The 19,090-nt window shown below is 54.1% G+C and overlaps 1 protein-coding gene across 1 annotated transcript in view; it reads right to left on the bottom strand.

Annotated features, from left to right (window-relative positions):
• Nucleotides 1-1,109: 1,109 nt before the first annotated feature.
• The window catches only part of MAPKAPK2 (mitogen-activated protein kinase-activated protein kinase 2), a 46,296-nt gene continuing 28,315 nt past the window's right edge, over nt 1,110-19,090 (bottom strand). The window contains exons 3-11 of the mRNA XM_027565933.1: nt 5,187-5,326; nt 4,924-4,997; nt 4,601-4,680; nt 3,993-4,119; nt 3,310-3,385; nt 2,828-2,952; nt 2,218-2,303; nt 2,037-2,117; nt 1,110-1,531 (exon numbers count right to left, since the gene is read on the bottom strand). Coding sequence (XP_027421734.1) covers nt 1,388-1,531; nt 2,037-2,117; nt 2,218-2,303; nt 2,828-2,952; nt 3,310-3,385; nt 3,993-4,119; nt 4,601-4,680; nt 4,924-4,997; nt 5,187-5,326 — 933 coding nt within the window. The 3' untranslated portion in view covers nt 1,110-1,387. The remainder of the gene's footprint in view (nt 1,532-2,036; nt 2,118-2,217; nt 2,304-2,827; nt 2,953-3,309; nt 3,386-3,992; nt 4,120-4,600; nt 4,681-4,923; nt 4,998-5,186; nt 5,327-19,090) is intronic.

The raw sequence follows: 19,090 nt of genomic DNA, 5'->3' as shown, positions 1-19,090 counted from the left end.
GAGAGCTGGGCGCCGTCAGAGGCGGGGAGGCGCTGCGGGCATCAGAGCCCTGCCCTCGCACCCCGAGAAGGCCCCGGGCACCCCCAGCCCTGCCTGAGGGAGATGAGAGCTGAAGCATCACCGCCCCCTGCCCCAGGGACCGCGGCGAGGGGCCCTCCCCACAGTGCTCAGGTTAACACGAGGCCTCCCCACCCCACACTGGCCTGGATATGTCGCTGAGTTGTTTGGGGCGGGGGGCGGGGAGCGGCTGGTGGGAGAGGGGCAGAGTCTGGACATCTTTGGTGCAAAGCCTCCCCCACCCACCCGCTAGGCCGCGCCACGGACACTTGCAGAGGCCACAGGGGTGCCGCGCTCGCCCCCAAGGGGCTGCGGACCGACACCCTGGAGCCCGTGAGGCACTCGTAAGGCAGGCTCACCCACGTGGGCTGAGGGCAGGCCTGCTGCAAAACGGCTGCAGACATGAGAGAACAAACACCAGCAGGTTAAGAACGGCAGGAAGGGGGCGCAGAGGCCTGACTCGGCAGCTCGGTGCCTGGGCGGAGGCCTAGGACCGGCACGAACGGGGCGGAGGGTTCCAAGCGGAGCTTCCGTCTTCCTGGCGCTGCACCAGTGCTCCGCGCGCCCGCGCCTGTGCCGGGAGCAACCCATACAGGCGGGGTGGGCGGCCTGGCGTGGGGCCAGACAGGCTCCCAGGCACTTGGGCAGGCCCAGCGCGGGCAGGGTGGGCCCGGGGTGGGGTGGGAGTGGGGGAAACAGTTCTGAGCGCGGCAGGGGCCCCTCACGTGCACAGGCACTGAGCCGGGTGTGGGCACACGCACGCACACGCACACACACACTCACTCCTATCCCTCTGGCACACCAGGGACATCCAAGGACTCAGCAGAGCCTCTGGGCCCCGGACCCCACGGTCTGCAGCTCCTGGCAGGCCTCAGCCAGTGGGGACCTGGGGCCGTAGTGGGGAGGTCAGGCGGCCAGCGGGGCAACACAGGGACGCCCCTCGAGAGGGTTCCACAGACACCCTGGGACACAGCCCCAAACCCTTGCAGTCTCCAGACAGGACGAGGCTTGGGGGACACGGGCGGGAGTGAGGGCAAGAACGATAAAAGAAGGTTCGTAAAAATTCTAAGTCAAATTACTGATAAAATTGCCAAATGAGCACAGTGTCGAGGGCACGGTGCTCCCTCTCCCTGGGGCCCCAGCCTCCCGGGCGCCCCCTCTCAGGCAGGTGGCCAGAACCGAAGGCAGAACACAGCCTCTGAAGAGGTCCCAGCCCCACGTGGCGGAGGAGGAGGGGAAGCGGGAGGAGGCGACTCTGGGTCTCTCTGTTTAAAAAATCCAGCCGGGTTGAGAGTTATTGCTTGTCCTCCAGTGGAGCGGCTGGCCCAGCTCAGTGAGCGAGGGCCGCGGCCTCCAGGGCCCGGGCTTTCTTCCGCCTCTTCAGAAGCAGAGGGTTGGACGCGTCTTCAATCTTTTTTATCTTGATCTGCTCGTAGTCGACCCGCATCGTGGCCAAGGCACTGGTCATCTCCTCCTGGGGGTGGTGACCAGGAGAGACGTCAGAGACCACAGATGGAGCGGGCAAGGAAGGGGTGACGTGTGGGAGTGGAGACAGAGGGCAAGCCAGCCAGAGAGCCTACGGCCAGCTCAGCAGAGCCCCGCTAAGGGCCCGGAGACCCCCAGCAAGCCTGGGGGAGCAAAGAGCACCGACTAGGAGCCAGGAGACCTGGTCTCATGTTTGCTCCAGCCAGTCATTAGCTGCATGACCGTGAACAGGGCACCCACCCAGGCCTCAATTTCCTCATCTGCAAAGTGAGGAGACTTTGCAGAGGACCTCTCAGGCCCTTTCAGAGGCAGAGTGTAACGGCTGGCAGGAAACAGCCACAGCCAACTTTAGACTGACGCAGAAGCCTCTGCCCACAGCCAGGTCGGGGAAGCGGCTCAGAGTCGCTGTGGTACCAGATGACCCAGGGTGAGAGGATGCAGAGCCAGCCGCCTCCCTGAGCACCGCCGAGCCCCCCGGCCAGGCGCCCCCTCACCTTGACGTCCTCCCACCTCTCCTTGTCCTCCTTCAGGACCCGGCTGGTGTGCAGTGGGGTTTGAGGGACCTTCGTCGATTGCTGGGGGCAGAGAAAAGGGTCCGAGTGAAGACCTGGAGCGGGGTGGGGTCCGCAGGGACCGGCCCCGTGGACCCAGGTACCTCCAGCCCACCGGGCTCACCATGATCCAGGGGTGGTTCATGAACTCGGTGATGGTCATCCTCTGGGTGGGCTCGGTCTTCAGCAGGTTCCGGATGAGCATCTTCACTGCGGGAGGAAAGCAGGATGCCCACAGGGGACAGAGACAGCGCAGGGGCCACCCTCCCCTCCCGCTCCTTCCCAGTTTTCAAGGAGAAGCCAGACTTATAGGGGGTGTGGACACAGACCACCCAAGATGCTTGGCCCTGAGGACCATTACAGACAGCTCCACCATCGGACGGCCAGGCACGTCCCAAGCCCTGGCCCTGCTGGGCCCTTCACACAGACCAGGTGTGGGCTGGGTGAAGACCCACAGCCACATCACTGATAGGAGATCATCCCTACACACACCACGGACACAGACACAGACACAGGCAGGACATACCCAGGAGGTGCGGGCTCGGTGAAGACCCACAGTCACGTCACTGATGGGAGATCACACAGACACAAACACACACAGACACACACACACAGACACACACACACACACAGACACACACACACAGACACACACACAGACACACACACAGACACACACACACAGACACACACACACACACAGACACACACACACAGACACACGGGCTCTTTACCTTCCTCTGATACTTCTGACCATTCTGGGTTGGGGAATTCATACTGGCCCATTCGGATGCGACTCTTCATGCCCGGAGAGATGGCAAGGCCATGGTTGGAATAGAAGGGGGGGTACCCACACAGCCTGAGCCGAGAGGAAGCAGGAAGAGAGGAACAGAGCTTATGTTATTTAGGTCCCGCACCAGGACTTCTTGCAAAGTTCACAGAGAAACTGGGACTCACTGATTCAGGTACAAAGTCAGGGACAGGGCCCAGGAATCCAACATACTGAGTATCTAAACCACATATCTTCCTGCCCGTTAGCCAATCCGTAGCATTGAGCTGTCAGAGTCCACTCAACACTGAGAGGGGACACGCAGGACCCCCAGGGCACCCCATCCAGAAGGGGACGCTAACCGTGGCCTCTTCCTCTCACCCCAGAGGTAGAGGCTTCCATCCACGCCTGCCCAGCCCTCGTCCCCAGGCCCCTCCCCACACTCACAGGATGTACATGATGACACCCAAGGACCACATGTCACAGGACTTGTCGTACTTCTCTGGGCCCAGCACCTCTGGAGCTGTAAACAAAGACGAAGGCAGTGGAACTGGTCCTCAGAACACCAGGAGCCACCCAGGCCCTCTGTGGGTGGTGTGCCCACCCAACCCTTCAGCCCATCACGACGGGACCGCAGCTAGGCCTGCCTGGAAGGGGGACAGTCGTAGCCCAGGCCCAGGGCTGGGTAAAGGAGACCTGAAGACCCTCCTTGGGGGGAGCCCGAGGGCCAGAATCTCAAGATAAAGCAAGTCTTGAACTGCAAGAGCCTTTCAGACTGCCTTTTAGTTTGACAAACCCATTTTGAGAGTTTCCTCTGTGCAGCTGGCTGGGGGTCCTGGACCAGAAGCACATCCCTGACCCCCCTGGGGGTCTGACGGGAACAAGAGCTCTTCTCGGTGAAGTGCACACGTGCACAAACTTCCACCCGTAACCTCACGCACCTAACTTCCCATGCCACTTCAGGCCCGCGAGATCTGCTAAGCCTACTTCAGGTCAGGTCACATCAGAACTGGGCTACAAAGGGCCGGCAGACACAATTCTCCTGGGCCCTGGGGCCCTGAGACCAGCAAGAGGAGGCTCTGGGAGAAGCTCCGGGCAAAGACGGGCTCCCAGGCTTTCTCCAAACTTACCCACGTAGTATGGCGTGTAACAAGGAGTGGTCAGAGAGTTGTGACTGGTGGTTTCCTTGGCAAAGCCAAAATCAGTGAGTTTGAGAATGGCATTGGGCCTTTTGGAGGTGTATAAAAGGTTCTCGGGCTAGAGAGAGAGAGAGACAAGGAGTATCTCTGCTGAACCTGTGAGCGGCCGTCAGAAACCTGCAGGGGAACGATTCCTCCCTTTCTTCCCACCCCCATTCAGCAACTGTCTGTCTGGCCCCTATGATCCGCACACCATCAGGACCCTCAGCCCCTGACCCCCCCAGGGCTCACGGCAGGCGTGGGAGTAAAACACTGACGCAGAGACAGAGTGAGCACCACAGGGACACAGACCAAAGGTGGGGCTGTGGGGGGTGACTGAGGAGCACAGGCTCAGAAGGCTTCCCGGCCGGGAGCGGGATTTGCCCAGAGGGCAGGGCCTGCGGGGCAGAGAGGCGCTCTGCCCACTCTGCCACGGGACCCAGGCCATGGGGACACAGGACGACCCTGGGGACCTTTTCGAGGGCCACCGTGGCCCTGACCCCCACGGCCTCTAGGCCCCCTGAGTTGGGGGCTGGGTGGGCAGTACAAACAGCTGGTACCTTGACATCCCGATGGGCGATGTTGATTGAGTGCAAATACTGGATGGCCTCGCCAATGCTCTTCATGATCTCTGAGGCCTCTGCAGAGGAGACGGGAGCAGGGAGACAGAAACCAAGTCACAAGACGTTTCCTTAGGTTTGAAAAGCTGAGGCAAGAGCCCTCCCGGGAAGCCTAAGACCCCCAACGCCCCCACCCACCCCAGAAGGCGAGGGGCAGGAGCGGGCAGAGCCCCAGCAGCAGGTGGGCGGCGGGCCTGAGCACCTCCCGGGAACAGGCCCCTGGAGCCCCGCTGCCCCGCCGCCAGGCTGGGCCCGCGACAGACCCTTTCTACCTCTTTCCGTGAAGGCCTGGTCTCCTCGGTCCTGGATTCGACTGAACAGTTCTCCGCCATCCAAACTGAAACAAAGCCACAGTGAGACCGGGGCCATGACATCACACTAGCACGCCCGCCACCACCCCCCAAGAGGAACGAGGCGCTTGCATGCTGAGTTTCAGCGTCCCCAGCCGGCAGTCCTGGGAAGGAAAGGGGCCCGGGCGGGGAGCAGGGTCAGGCTGGGCCGGGAACCAGAGGGAAGGGCTGCTCACCACTCCATGACGATCAGCAGGCACTTCCGCCCCGCGTACAGGTTCTCGTAGACGTCCACGATGCGCACGATGTGCGGGCACTGCGAGGCGCGCCAGTGCAGCTCCACCTCGCGGCGGGCCTTGGGGCAGTCCTGCAGCATCTGAAAGCCAGACCTCCTGAGGGAGCGCGGGGGCTGCCCCGCCTGCACCTCCCCTGGCCCGGCCTGTGTGCCCGCCACCAAACACCCCCACATCCGCACCCTGCCCGCCCCACCCATCAGCCCCATCCACCCCCGCCCCGGCCCATCAAGTCCCCTGCCCCAGCCAATCGACGCCCCGCCCCAGTCCATCGACACCCAACCCCAGTCCATCCACCCCCAGCCCCAGCCCATCCACCCCTGACCCCCGACCCCCGACCCCCGGCCCTGGCCCATCTGCCCCGCCCCGGCCCATCCACCCCCCAACCCGGCCCAGCACCCGCCCTCTTGTCACAGCCCCACACCCCCTCCCAAGCCTGACTTGGGGCTCTGCAGCTCTCTTATCTGCTCTAAAAGAAACTTCAGGATGACCCCTTGTGAGGTCTCCACAGCTGACCGGAGACCACCCTTGACCACGCAGGGAAAGATGGTTGGGCCTCTCCCCAGCTAAGGGCATGAAGTCTACTCCAAAAGGCAGGCAGGGCTGAGCACTGGGAGGCAGAGAGTACAGGACGCCCGGGTGGGAAGACAGACTGAGGAAAATCCAGACAACCGTGGAAAGGGACCTAGAGAAGGGAGCCTCCAGATCTGTTAGGAAAGGAAGCTCTAAGATCCCTAAACCCAGCATACCCAATCCACAGCCATATCCTTTCAACAGCAAACAGCCTCAGGAGCCAGCCAGTGTGATCTAACCCCTGGTTCTTAATAGATCCCCAACCTGGAGCAAGTCACTTAACATGAGCCTTGTTCCCAACCCCTCTTCTTTCAGGGACCAGATGGGCAAGGTGTTAAAGGAGCCCGGCTCCCTTACCTGCGTCAAAGACTGAGACTTGACTAGTCTAAGCCGGTTTCATTAATCCCAAGCGTTTTACTAAGACCCAACACTGGTCAGGTAGCACTCTGCAGGAAATCTGAGGAGCGGCCTCTTGAAAGGAGCAGAGCAGGCAGCATGTCTCCCGCGCGTGGCACCTGGTGCCAGGGCAGTCACTCTGGTACCAGGGGGTACCTTGCAGTGGGGGTGACACAGCGGAGCACTGAGACACCTGCTGGGAAGTGCATGAGTCTTGCTGAGGAAGATCAGATGGCCAGAGAGGAGCCAGACTACACAGGAAGGGGAAAGGCACACCAGGTACTGACAACAGTAAAGCTAACATTTAGGCTGTGGTCTGTGACATGCTGGGCTTTGCCTAACTGTACAACAGCTGCCCATTTTACAGGCTGAGGAAACTGAGGCTCACAGGAGCAATGTGTCCCAGGCTCATTTCCTGGGGGAAGCCAGGGCTGGAATCCAGGCCATGTAGATTCCGAAGCCTTAACCTTTTCCACGATACCATGCAACTTTTAGAGGAGGAGTGGAAGCCAAGACTTGTTAGTCTTAGATCACCAAAAGCAAACTGGCTTCAGAGACACAACCCCCAACAGGTGCCCAGATAATTCAGTCTCCTAGGGAGCAGTCACCATGGGGTCACACTGCCACCTGGTGGCAGTCTAGGGACACTGCACAGATCCTGAGTTTTGCTCCCTTCAACTTCGTTCATTGAAAAAGGTTATTTTCCCTTCCCACACACTATGAAAAGCAGGAAGAGACTCTGGATAATCTCATTTGCAAGTATTTCAATTCAACAAGCATTTACAGAGCTCCTCCTATGGACCACATATTGTGCTAGACGTCAAAACCAAAACCAAGAGTCCCACTCTGAAAGAGACAGTTGGATGCCATCAATGGACATGAGTCTGAGCAACTTCCGGGAGATGGTGAAGGACAGGGAAGCCTGATGGGCTGCAGTCCATGAGGCCGCAAAGAGTCAGACACGACTGAGCAACAGAACAACCTGAAAGAACTCAAACTGGGGGAAGGGGCGTGAGCGAAGGTCGCCACACAGAAAATGCTTATAACCCAGTGAGAAGCTGCTGTGAGACTGCTAAATTCAAAGAGTTCAAGAGAAAGCGTTCTCAGGGCAACCCCAAAAGAAAGACCTCTATCGCCCTCTACAGGCACACAGTGCTGAAGCCCAAGCTGTCACAGGCACTCAGAGGCAACAGGAGCTCAAGGATCTGCAGTTAGGAGAGACTTGGGCCTGGGTCTGAAATCTGTCCATTTCTAGTTGCATAGCCTTGGAAAGACCGTCACCTTTTGAGCCTGCTCCACATCTGCAAGTCAGGGGCTAGAATATCTGCCTCCCTCCCTCACAGAGCCACTGCAAGCTTCTAATGAAAGAACCTCTGAGCACGCTTTATTATCAGAAAGGCGCTCACCTCTGCAAGCCATCAGCGTAACTGCCACAGCACAGGGGCCGTCTCCATCACCTCTGAGTGAGGCTGGAACACGCTGATATAACCGACAAAGCCTGATGTTACAAGTCACCAGCAAGACCATAGGCTGGGTTTGTGTCTGCAGCCCCATGACCACCGCCTAGAAACCAGCTCTGCTCAAACTTTCCACAGCTGTGCTAAGTGAGCACGCTGCTGCTGCTGCCAAGTCGCTTCAGTCATGTCCAACTCTGTGCGACCCCAGAGACAGCAGCCCACCAGGCTCCTCCGTCCACAGGACTCTCTAGGCAAGAACACTGAAGTGGGTTGCCATTTCCTTCTCCAAGTGAGCACACACCAAGGCCCAAACCCACGTGCACGCCCCTCAGCCCCTCCTAAACTCAGAGTACACAGTGCAGGTTCTGCCTGCTCTCTACCTCAGACACAGCAGCGTGCGGGGCATCAGGCCAAAGAGAACGTGCGGCCGGAAGCCTGGGTTCACATTCCGCCTTCAGATTTGCACACAGTTCACTCTGTAGCTGGCAAGGGAGGTGGAGTGACACAGTACAACAAACCTGGCTTTGCGAATCACGCACAATTTGCATCCCACTTCTGCACTTCTCAGCTTGTCAAAACAAGAAAATTAGAGGAGTACTTTCTAATTCTAAGAGAAGCAGAGTAAGAATCCCCATGAACACCAGTAACTGACATCCAGGAATGTGTCCGACATCCTTGAATGGATATAAAAATCAGCCCACAGTGAAAGCGAGACCTTCAACCCAGTCAGGCTTCCAGGCTGGCTGATGTCACGGGGCAGAGCCGTGAAGAGCCTAAGAGGCTGGGTGGACAGCTGTGGGGCAGCCGCAGAGAGGCAGGCAGGAATGCGCTAATCTGGAGGACTGGGCTGAGCAGAGACGGACAGGGGAGGTGCTGAGCTCTAGCCCGAGGAGCAGGAGCGTCAGGGAGAGAAAACAGGATTCTGGCGCGCCGCCAGGGGCCACCAGCTGAGGAACGCAACAGGCTCGACCAGGAGCCAAGAGAGTCACATGGAAAGGCTTCCACCTCTTCGGCCTGGACAAGGACAGGAGAGGCCAAAAGGCCCAGGACCGCAGCCCTGAGGGCCCGCGGCTGAGGGAAGGAAGGGTCTTCCCACCAAAAAGCCAGAGGCCCAGAGACAAGGAAGCCTGAGGGGATTATAAAACATTTTAAGCCCATGCTAAGCCTGCAATGGATACTGTGACTTGCCTCGGCCCCCCAGAGTTTGCCTCTGAAATTCCCTCCCCCAGTGGAGAAGGTCCCATGTGCTAAACTGCAATGCAACAGGCAAGGCCACCTGCCTACAGGTGTGCCAGGAGGCAGGACCAGACCAGTGCCCGCTGCCGGGGAGGAACCTCTAGGGTGACAGTGGCAATGAGGGAACTCTCCCGAATTCTGATCCGTTACCACACGATCCAGCGATCCCACTTCTGGGTGTGTACCCAGAAAAACTCCAATTCAAAAAGATGCATGCATCCCAATAGCAGCACTATTTACAACAGCCAAGATAGGAAAGATGTGGTATGTGAATACAATGGAATATTACTCAGCCATAAAAAGGATGAAATAATGCCATCTGTAGCAACATAGATAGATTATCACACTAAGTGAAGCAAAGACAAATATCATATGATATCATCTATATGTAGAATCTAAAAAAAATGATACAAATGAACTTATTTACAAAAGAGAAAAAGACTCACAGACAGAAAACAAATTTATGGTTACCAATGGAGAAAGGGGAAGGGGCGGGATGAATCAGGAATTTGGGATTAACAGATATACACTACTATATATAAAGCAGATAGTCAACAAGGACCTACTGCATAGCCCGGGGAGCCCTACCCAGTATTCTGGGATACACTATGTGAGAAAAGAATCTGAGAAGGAGTGAGCACACACACACAGCGGAACCCCTGTGCTGCACACCTGAAAGGAACACAACTCTGTGTTATTCCAACTACACTCCAACTCAAAACCTTTAAATCCAAAACAAAAAAACAGAACACTGTTCCATGCCTCTGTCTTCGCTGGAATCTGGAGGCAAAAAAGGACAGTCTGCCTCATATCCCCCACCAAATGAATTTTCCATCATGGGACTGCATGATGACCCAGGGGGGGGAGGGGCGGGGGCAGCATTCTAAGCCCAGGTGAGCCAGAGAAGCGGAAAGAAACAGAGGCTGGGGTCTGAACACTGCTCACCAGCGGGGCCGATCTGAGGACGACAGGAAGAACAAGCCCCAGTCCCGGGGGACCATCCCTCACAGGCTCTAGCACTCACCAAGCGTGCGAAGATGGGGAAGATTTAATCCCTTTGTGCCTCAGTTTCCTGATCTACTAGTTCAGTCGCTCAGTCGTGTCCGACTCTTTGCGACCCCATGAACTACTGCACACCAGGCCTCCCTGTCCATCACAAACTCTCGGAGTTCACCCAAACTCATGTCCATGTCCAGTCAGTGATACCATCCAACCATCTCATCCTCTGTCATCCCTTTCTCCTCCTGCCCTCATTCTTTCCCAGCATCAGGGTCTTTTCAAATGAGTCAGCTCTTAGCATCAGGTGGCCAAAGTATTAAGAGTTTCAGCTTCAACATCAGTCCTTCCAATGAACACCAAGGACTGATCTCCTTTAGGACAGACTGGTTGGATCTCCTTGCAGTCCAAGGGACTCTCAAGAGTCTTCTCCAACACCACAGTTCAAAAGCATCAATTCTTCCGCGCTCAGCTTTTCTTTATAGTCCAACTCTCACATCCATACATGACCACAGAAAAAACCATAGCCTTGACAAGACAGACCTTTGTCGGCAAAGTGATGTCTCTCTACTTTCTAATACGCTGTCTAGGCTTATCTCGGAGAAGGCAATGGCACCCCACTCCAGGACTCTTGCCTAGAAAATCCCATGGATGGAGGAGCCTGGTAGGCTTCAGTCCATGGGGTCGCTAAGAGTCGGACACGACTGAGCGACTTCACTTTCACTTTTCACTTTCATGCATTGGAGAAGGAAGTGCCAACCCACTCCAGTGTTCTTGCCTGGAGAATCCCAGGGACGGGGGAGCCTGGTGGGCTGCTGTCTGTGGGGTCGCACAGAGTCGGACACAACTGAAGTGACTTAGCAGCAGCGGCAGCAGCAGGCTCATCTACTGAACAGGACAGTAACGCGCCCACCTGCACTAAGTGAACTAGCGCGTGCACACCAGTGCCGCTGTTACTGCTCTGCCCCAAACCCCTGCACGAGTCCCACTGGGTCGGGCAGCGGGCACCTCGCTCACACGCGTCTCATTCACGGTGCTGTTGACGGCTCCAGGCGCTGGGACAAGGGTACCCAGAACACCGAAGAAAAGTGGGCTTTGGCATGTTGGCCCTGGGTCTCCCTCTCCCTTCACACCACCCAGACAGCTGGGGGCAGGGAGCACGTGTCCAGAGAGAAGGAAGCCGTCCATCCTCCCCACGACCGACTGAGTGCCCAGAGTGAAGGATGCAAAAGCCTGACTCAGGCACAGAATGCGGTGCCCACATTTGGGGCACCCTGGTGAGTAAGACCTTCTCTGCCCTCCCAGCAGAAGGGCGGCACCTCTGCCATGGGCAGGCTCACCCACAAGGAAGGAGGCTACCTGGGCACTCAGCAGGCCAGAAGAAAGGAGGAGGACTTGGGGAGGAGGGCTGCTGCTGTGGGCTGAGTCCCAGCAAGCGCCTGAGCGCAGAGCTGGTGGCCAGCAAGCAGCAGCCTCTGAGAGCCCAGAGGAGCAGGGAAAGCGGAGCCGTCCACGTCAGCAGGAGCCCGCACACCCAGCCCACGAGGATGCACGCTACTCTCTGAGTGGGAGAACACAGGAGCAGAGCCACTAAGCTCCAGCTCGAGGTCCCTGAACTGGCTGCTCCCAGCAGCGCTGGGGTCTGAACCCTACTCCCACTGCACCCAGAGCCCTTTTCCCCCCACCCCGAGGAAGGGCAAAGGGCAGAACATCTGCCCAAGGGTATCCATGATTCCGACAGCCACCATCAGGGGCTGAAAACGTACACAAGCCTGAAAGCGCAAAGCAGCTCTGTAACCCTGAAATCCCAGAATGTTAGAATTTTACCCTTTGGCACTAATCATAGGAGCTTTAACACTATATGTATTCTAAGCCTGGCTTACTTTTAACTAGAAATGAGTAACAAACTGAATGCCCAGCAACAGGCAACAGAGATGCTTTTTCAGGAGTTTATCTATATGATCTTCAATCATTAAAATAATGTTTCAGAAGAATATTTAAGGGGAAATGGATTTCTAAGGGTTTCAGTCACCCCAACACTATCAACAGTAGCACTTTATTCTTCTGTAGCACAAATCTCCATCTGAAGTTTCCTTAAGTCTGTCTGATTGTAAGTAAAAAAAGCAAGCGACAGTGAGGTGGATGAATCTATAGCCTGTTATACAGAGTGAAGTTAAGTCAGAAAGAGAAAAACAAACACTGTGTATTAATGCATATATATGAAAACTAGAAAAACGGTACCGATGAACCCAACTGAAGGACAGGAATGGAGTCGCAGACAGGAGAGCGGGCCTGTGGCCACAGACGGAAGGAGAGGGCGGGACGAGTGGAGACGGGGCACTCACGCAGGCACACGGCCATGGGGGAGGCAGCGCTGGCGGGGAGCTGTCAGAGCCTGGGCCCCGTGGTGAGCTCCACAGGGGAGGCAGCGCTGGGGGGCGCTGTCAGACGGCACAGGGGCTCAGCCTGGGCCCCGCCGTGAGCTCCACGGGGGAGGCGGCGCTGGCGGGGCACTGTTAGACGGCACAGGGGCTCAGCCTGGGGCTCCATGGTGAGCTGGGGGGGTGGGGGGCTCAGAGGGAGGGGCCATCTGTGTGCTCACAGCTGATTCACTGTGCTGTACACAGAAACCACCACCACACTGTGGAGCAATGCTCCAGCTAAAAGCCTTAAAATCATCTTCTAAAAAACTTTTTAAGTGTAGTCCTATATGTATATTCCAATAAGTACAGTCCTGTATGTATATCTGCATACGTATACACGTCTTTGTATATGTATGTATATGTATACATACGTATGTTTATTTATATTCGTATGTATATGTACACAGATGTATAAATCAGCCTGTATATGTGTATGTATATACACATATATATGGAACGGGAACCACACTCAGTAAAACGTTAATAACAATATATCTGAAAGATACAATAATAGGAGCCTTAATTTTCTTTATTGCATCTTTATTCTTTAAGTGACTCATAATTAGCATGTATACTTTTTAAAGAGCCAGAGAAGCTCAGCTCTCTGCATCTGACTCGGAGGCTGTCCCTCAAACCCCCGGGCCCAGTGGTCGGGAAACAGCAGCTGTGGGCGCCCAGGCAGCTCTGCCAGGGGCTGCGCTCTGGAGTCTTGAGCGGGGCAGTGGCTCGTGCCCAGAGGACGCCCGCTGCTGCACAGGCCCCCACGGAGAGGAGACGAGCAGACCTGCAGTGCAAGCCACACAACCATGCTCTGCCTGCTCCAGCTCACCCGGCCCCGACCCCCGCCTCCCCAGTGCCGCGGCTGGCAGTGGAGCATCCGTGTCAGGCTGAAAGATCACGGGACCTCTACTCTCATTCAGCCTGAAACCTGGGAAACGGGGCCCCTGCAGCCCTGAATGGCCAACAAGGTCTGAGGAGTCACGAGGCCGCACACTGCCCCGGTACCGTGTGTGACCTCCCTGAAGAGCGGGGTCCCCCCAAGCCCCCCGCCCTGGGTCTGCAGCCATCAAGGGGGCGGGAGACATGCAGCCCTCGCAGCCCCTGACCTCATCTGCCCCGACGGTCATCACCGGACACATGTCACGTGCTGGTGTGGAAGCTGCTGGGACACAACGGAGAACACAGCAACGCAAGCCTGCCCCACGGAGCTTACACTTCAGTGCAGAAAGCACGCGACGAACACATTTTTTGTTTATTTTTAAATTACACATCATGATTTGTGCTATAAAGGACATAAGTTATGTGCTGTCACAGAAGCAGCAGTGCTGCTGAGCAAGAATCTCTGTTTTTCCCCCAATTTCAGAGAGATGAAAGGCTGCAGAGGTGTCTCTTGTCTCTCTTTATCCAGCTCAGCTCAGGACATGAGACAGGAGACATGGTCAAGTATTGGGTGAAATTATGGTTTTCCTCTACATCTACAGGGGCAGAAAGAGTAGGATCCCGTTCTAGAACCTCCACCCAGCTCAGAGAGGAGCAACTGATGGACCTCGCCTAGGAAGATCGAAACAGAAATCTAACAGCACATTTTTTTCAGTCTTTGAAGGTGAGATAGTCTGTGAAATAAAAGGCACACAGAAGTACATCATCAGGGTCCCACATGTTGGCACACACATTCCCAAACATTTGGTTGGGAAGTAAAAGCGATTATCCATATTGTTTACTGATTTTCATTAACGTGACAGGAGAAAATCCCAACCCAAAGCAAAGCGAAAACTTACAGTGGGGAACCCAGTACCCAAAGCCTTTATAGCCCTGAGCCACTCTGCCCAGGAGGGTGACCTTCCCTGTGGTTCCCGCCTCAGCCTCACTCTCACTCTCCTGGGCAGACAGGAGGACCAGCCTCCAACCAAAAGGCAAGAGACTTACAAGTTATGCTTATAAACGACACACATTTTAAAATATGTGCAACACGTGCTAACCAAAGGTTAACTTAATTCTGGCAAATCAACTGTAAAAGATTAACAATCCAATATAAAACTGGCCAAAGAAAAGAACAAAGAAAGAAAATCAAACGAAAGAAGGTTGCTGCCACTCATTAAGAGAGAAATGTTTATAAAACATAACAATAATTTTACCAGAATGGCAAATTTTCTTTTTTTAATGTTTGACCAAAAACAAAACAAAAGAAGGAATTCTCTGGCAATCCAGTGGTTAGGACTCTGAGCTCCCACTGTGGAGGACGGAGGATCCACTGCTGGTCTGGGAACTAAGATCCTGTAAGCCATCCAACCAAAAAACAAACTCCTGAGCTTATGCAAAGATTCTTGAGGAAAAGGCACCCTCTCATACACACAACAATGGCACCCCACTCCAGTACTCTTGCCTGGAAAATCCCATGGACGGAGGAGCCTGGTGGGCTGCAGTCCATGGGGTCGCTGAGGGTCAGACACGACTGAGCGACTTCACTTTCACTTTTCACTTTCATGCATTGGAGAAGGAAATGGCAACCCACTCCAGTGTTCTTGCCTGGAGAATCCCAGGGATGGGGGAGCCTGTTGGGCTGCCGTCTGTGGGGTCACACAGAGTCGGACACGACTGACGTGACTTAGCATAACATAGCATACACACAACAGGGACATACACCAGTATATTTTTGGCTATGTCTATCAAAACCGTAATGTTCAAACCTTAGGCCCAGTACTACTTAGCTAGGAAATCATTCTACAAGTATGTTCCTAAAGCATCTTAATGGCAAAAAAAATTGCTCATAACCTAAACGTCTACCACTAAGGAACTGATCAGATAGGTGCCACACAGGACAGAGGGGGGCACAGCCTGCTGCAAGGGAGGCAGGGCTGCACTCACCACTGAGAGGGGACTGGGCGTTAATAAACGGGGACGCAGACAAGGACAGGAGGATCCTTTGGCTTTCTTGTTTACGTTCTAATTTTTTTTTAAATGGAGCTGAATTCACATTACTTAGGTAACTTTTAAAGTATGTTCACAAAAACAAGAAGCAGACACACCAAAAGGTTCATTAGTGGAGGGCATAGGATCCATCCCTGGTCAGGGAACTAAGATCCTGCAAGCCACTAAACATAAATGGTAGTACTATAGGTAACATTTCCTTTTCTGCCTTTTTTAAATTTCCAAAAATAAAAAAAAGTGCTAAATAGAATGTAAAATACACCACTTGGGTGGTGGTTTTGTTTTGATTAAGGCAGAGCGAGACAATACACAGACTCGTGGATGTTTAGCATCTTTCTGGAGGCTAAATTCAGTTCAGTTCATTCAGTTGCTCAGTCGTGTCCGACTCTTTTGGATTCCATGAATCACAGCACGCCAGGCCTCCCTGTCCATCACCAACTCCCGGAGTTCACTCAGACTCACGTCTACTGAGTCAGTGATGCCATCCAGCCATCTCATCCTCTGTCGTCCCCTTCTCCTCCTGCCCTCAATCCCTCCCAGCATCAGAGTCTTTTCCAATGAGTCAACTCTTCGCATGAGGTGGCCAAAGTATTGGAGTTTCAGCTTTAGCATCATTCCTTGCAAAGAACACTCAGGGCTGATCTCCTTTAGAATGGACTGGTTGGATCTCCTTGCAGTCCAAGGGACTCTCAAGAGTCTTCTCCAACACCACAGTTCAAAAGCATCAATTCTTCGGGCTCATCTTTCTTCACCATCCAACTCTCACATCCATACATGACCACAGGAAAAACCATAGCCTTGACTAGACGGACCTTTGTTGGCAAAGTAATGTCTCTGCTTTTCAATATGCTATCTAGGTTGGTCATAACTTTTCTTCCAAGGAGTAAGCAGTCTTTTAATTTCATGGCTGCGGTCACTATCTGCAGTGATTTTGGAGCCCAGAAAAATAAAGTCTGCCACTGTTTCCACTGTTTCCCCATCTATTTGCCATGAAGTGATGGGACCAGATGCCATGATCTTCGTTTTCTGAATGTTGAGCTTTAAGCCAACTTTTTCACTCTCCACTTTCACTTTCATCAAGAGGCTTTTGAGTTCCTCTTCACTTTCTGCCATAAGGATGGTGTCATCTGCATATCTAAGGTTATTGATATTTCTCCCAGCAATCTTGATTCCAGCTTGTGCTTCTTCCAGCCCAGCGTTTCTCATGATGTACTCTGCATATAAGTTAAATTACCTCCCCCCCCAAAAAACATCCACAGTGTTGACCAAAAGAAGAGCTTATATTTTCTCATCTTTCCCCTTTTACATTTTACATTTTTGTGTATTGTTTGGGTCTCTATCATCTGCATGTATTTCTTCTTAAAAATTAAGTTTAGGGATTCTCAACAGGTGCGGTATGCTTTGGTCCTCCATTTGACCACCAGCCTAAGTCCCCCCAGAAGCAAGTCCACCTTCTTGTTAGAGCAGCAGCGGAGATGGGGACTCTTCGTTGACCACATCGGGTGGGGGTGGGGGTGGGGGGGGCCTGCTGGTACTCAGAGTACGAGGGAAGCCCAAATGATGAGAAGACCTGCCATCTTCCTGGAGACTATATAACCCAAAAATGGCTCCCCTGGTGGCTCATCGGTAAAGAATTCACTTGCCAATAAAGAGACATAGGTTCCATCCTTGGATTTGGAAAATCCCCTGGAAGAGTAAATGGCAAACCACTCCAGTATTCTTGCCTGGACAAACCCATGGACAGAGGAGCTTGGTGGGCTACAGTCCACGGGGTCGCAAAAGAGTCAAACGTGACTTAGCGACTAAAGAACAACAACAATAAGCCGAATATGACAAAGAGCAGGCTGCGGCCCCAAACCACCACTGCTGAGCACTTCTGACTTATCTGGGAAAAAGGCCTGCACTCAGCGTGGATGTCACCACAAAGGAGTCTCAGGAAGGAACCCAAAAGCCACAGGACACAGATTTCTGCTTCTTCCAGCAGACAGAAAGAGAAAGAAGAATCTTCATGTGTGCCGCACCGACCAGGCATCGGGTGTACTTTATATATAGAAAATACGCTATATTTAAGCCTCCTCACAGGCCTCTGGAAAGCCTCCACTGCTGACTCCATTTACAGGTGTGGCGATGGGCTGGTGAGGCAGCTTGCCCCAGGTCACACAGCTAGTGATGACAGCCAGGATCCAACCCCATTCAGACCCCAGCCTCCAGGCCCCCGTCGTCACGACACTCGAGGCTTCGACAAACAAACCCCGGGCTGCGGATACTAGCGCCTGTTCCCAAAGGCCTCCCCTCCCGGCCCGTCTGGGGTCGGCCCCAGCCATCTCTGTGTCCACCAGGCCCCGCTCAAGAGCTTGACGCCAAGGAGCTACAACACTCACCGACCAAACGGGGGTCGCGGATCCGGACCGCGCCACCAGCTGTGGCTCACTGCCCAAGACACAGCCTATTTCCCCGGACACAGGCGGATGGGGGCAGGGAGCAAACACACGGGACCAGCCAAGTGTTCTGGAAGCTAAAGTCCGAGTGGTGGGGACAGAAACGCCCTGTTCTTTGTAGTACATAGGTATGATTTTACGAAATCCAGAGATGGACAAACCATCAAGAGATAATAAGACGAGTAGAGGTCATGAACAACGCTTCTGGTCCACACGTGGCCCCTATCCATCTAACCCTATGCGGCTAACAAAGCAAATATAAACCTTCAGGTGGAAGCAATAAATGCCGCTCATCTTCATCATGCTAGTTCAGCAGAATGAGATTCAAGGAAAGTGTGCCCTAACCAACAGATCTGGGGGGACGTGGAGGGAATTGAGAGAGAAAGTAGAAGAGGAGGGTCTTGTAAGACAGCTGGCTGAAGGCAGAACGAAAAAGAACAAGAAGTGGGTACTGTGGTAACATGTGGGGGACTATGGGGTAAGAGACGGAAACTGCTCTTTCCTACACAGTTGATGAAAACGGACCAGATGCAAAACAGAGCTCCAACCACCGTCCATGAGTACCTGGACATCGGAGAGCGAGACGAAGTCCTTTTCTGCTAGCGGCAGGGTCCCTGACACATTCCTATCTTGCCTCACTAAAGCGTTCACCTCTCAAACAGCTGAAGATGCAAGAAGGGAAGTGTAACCTAGAACTCGATTCTAACCAGAAAGCAAAGGCTAGTAAATTACATTAAAAAAAAGAAAGAAAGAAACCTTGATTAGCAAAAACAATAACAACAAGAATACCACATTAGGGGATAACCTGGTCAATCTGGAGTTCAAAGGAGGGAAGAAAAAGCCTGGAGACAAAAACAATTGTTTCGCCTAGACTTCCTGAAAAATCTGAGACAAAGGAACAGTATCAGCAGAGATCCCAACAGGGAATGCAGTTGGAAAGATGAGGCCTGGTCTCCAACAAGTGGACTCTGAGCGTCTAAAGCACGGTAATCCCCAGCTGCCAAAGGCACGGTCACAGCACAGGGGGCTGAGGAGGTGTCCAAAGTCACAAGCAACTGCCCAAGCCCAGGGCAGGCCCAACGAGAGTGGGACGAGCTCAGACACAGGTGAGCGGGGCGGATGGAAACGCAAGAACTGCTTGAAGTAAGTCTTAAACGTACACGTGAAACTGGAAGAAGACCCAGGGAGGAAGTGCACCCCTCATGTGGAGGGACAGAGGCTCTCATCTGCCGAAGTGACAGCGACTGTGCTATCATTTCTGTCAAGGAGAAAGCTCTTCAAACTGGACCGTATTTAAGGCAGACCTCAAATCCAAGCTCGCCCAAGAACCAACTGATAAGAACCCAAAGATGACTGAGTTGAAAGACACACCCCAGTCTCAGAAGAATCACACCCCACGA

Source organism: Bos indicus x Bos taurus, chromosome 16 (assembly GCF_003369695.1).
Source record: "Bos indicus x Bos taurus breed Angus x Brahman F1 hybrid chromosome 16, Bos_hybrid_MaternalHap_v2.0, whole genome shotgun sequence".
Classification (NCBI taxonomy): domain Eukaryota; kingdom Metazoa; phylum Chordata; class Mammalia; order Artiodactyla; family Bovidae; genus Bos; species Bos indicus x Bos taurus.
This window is presented reverse-complemented; position numbering and strand designations above follow the sequence as displayed.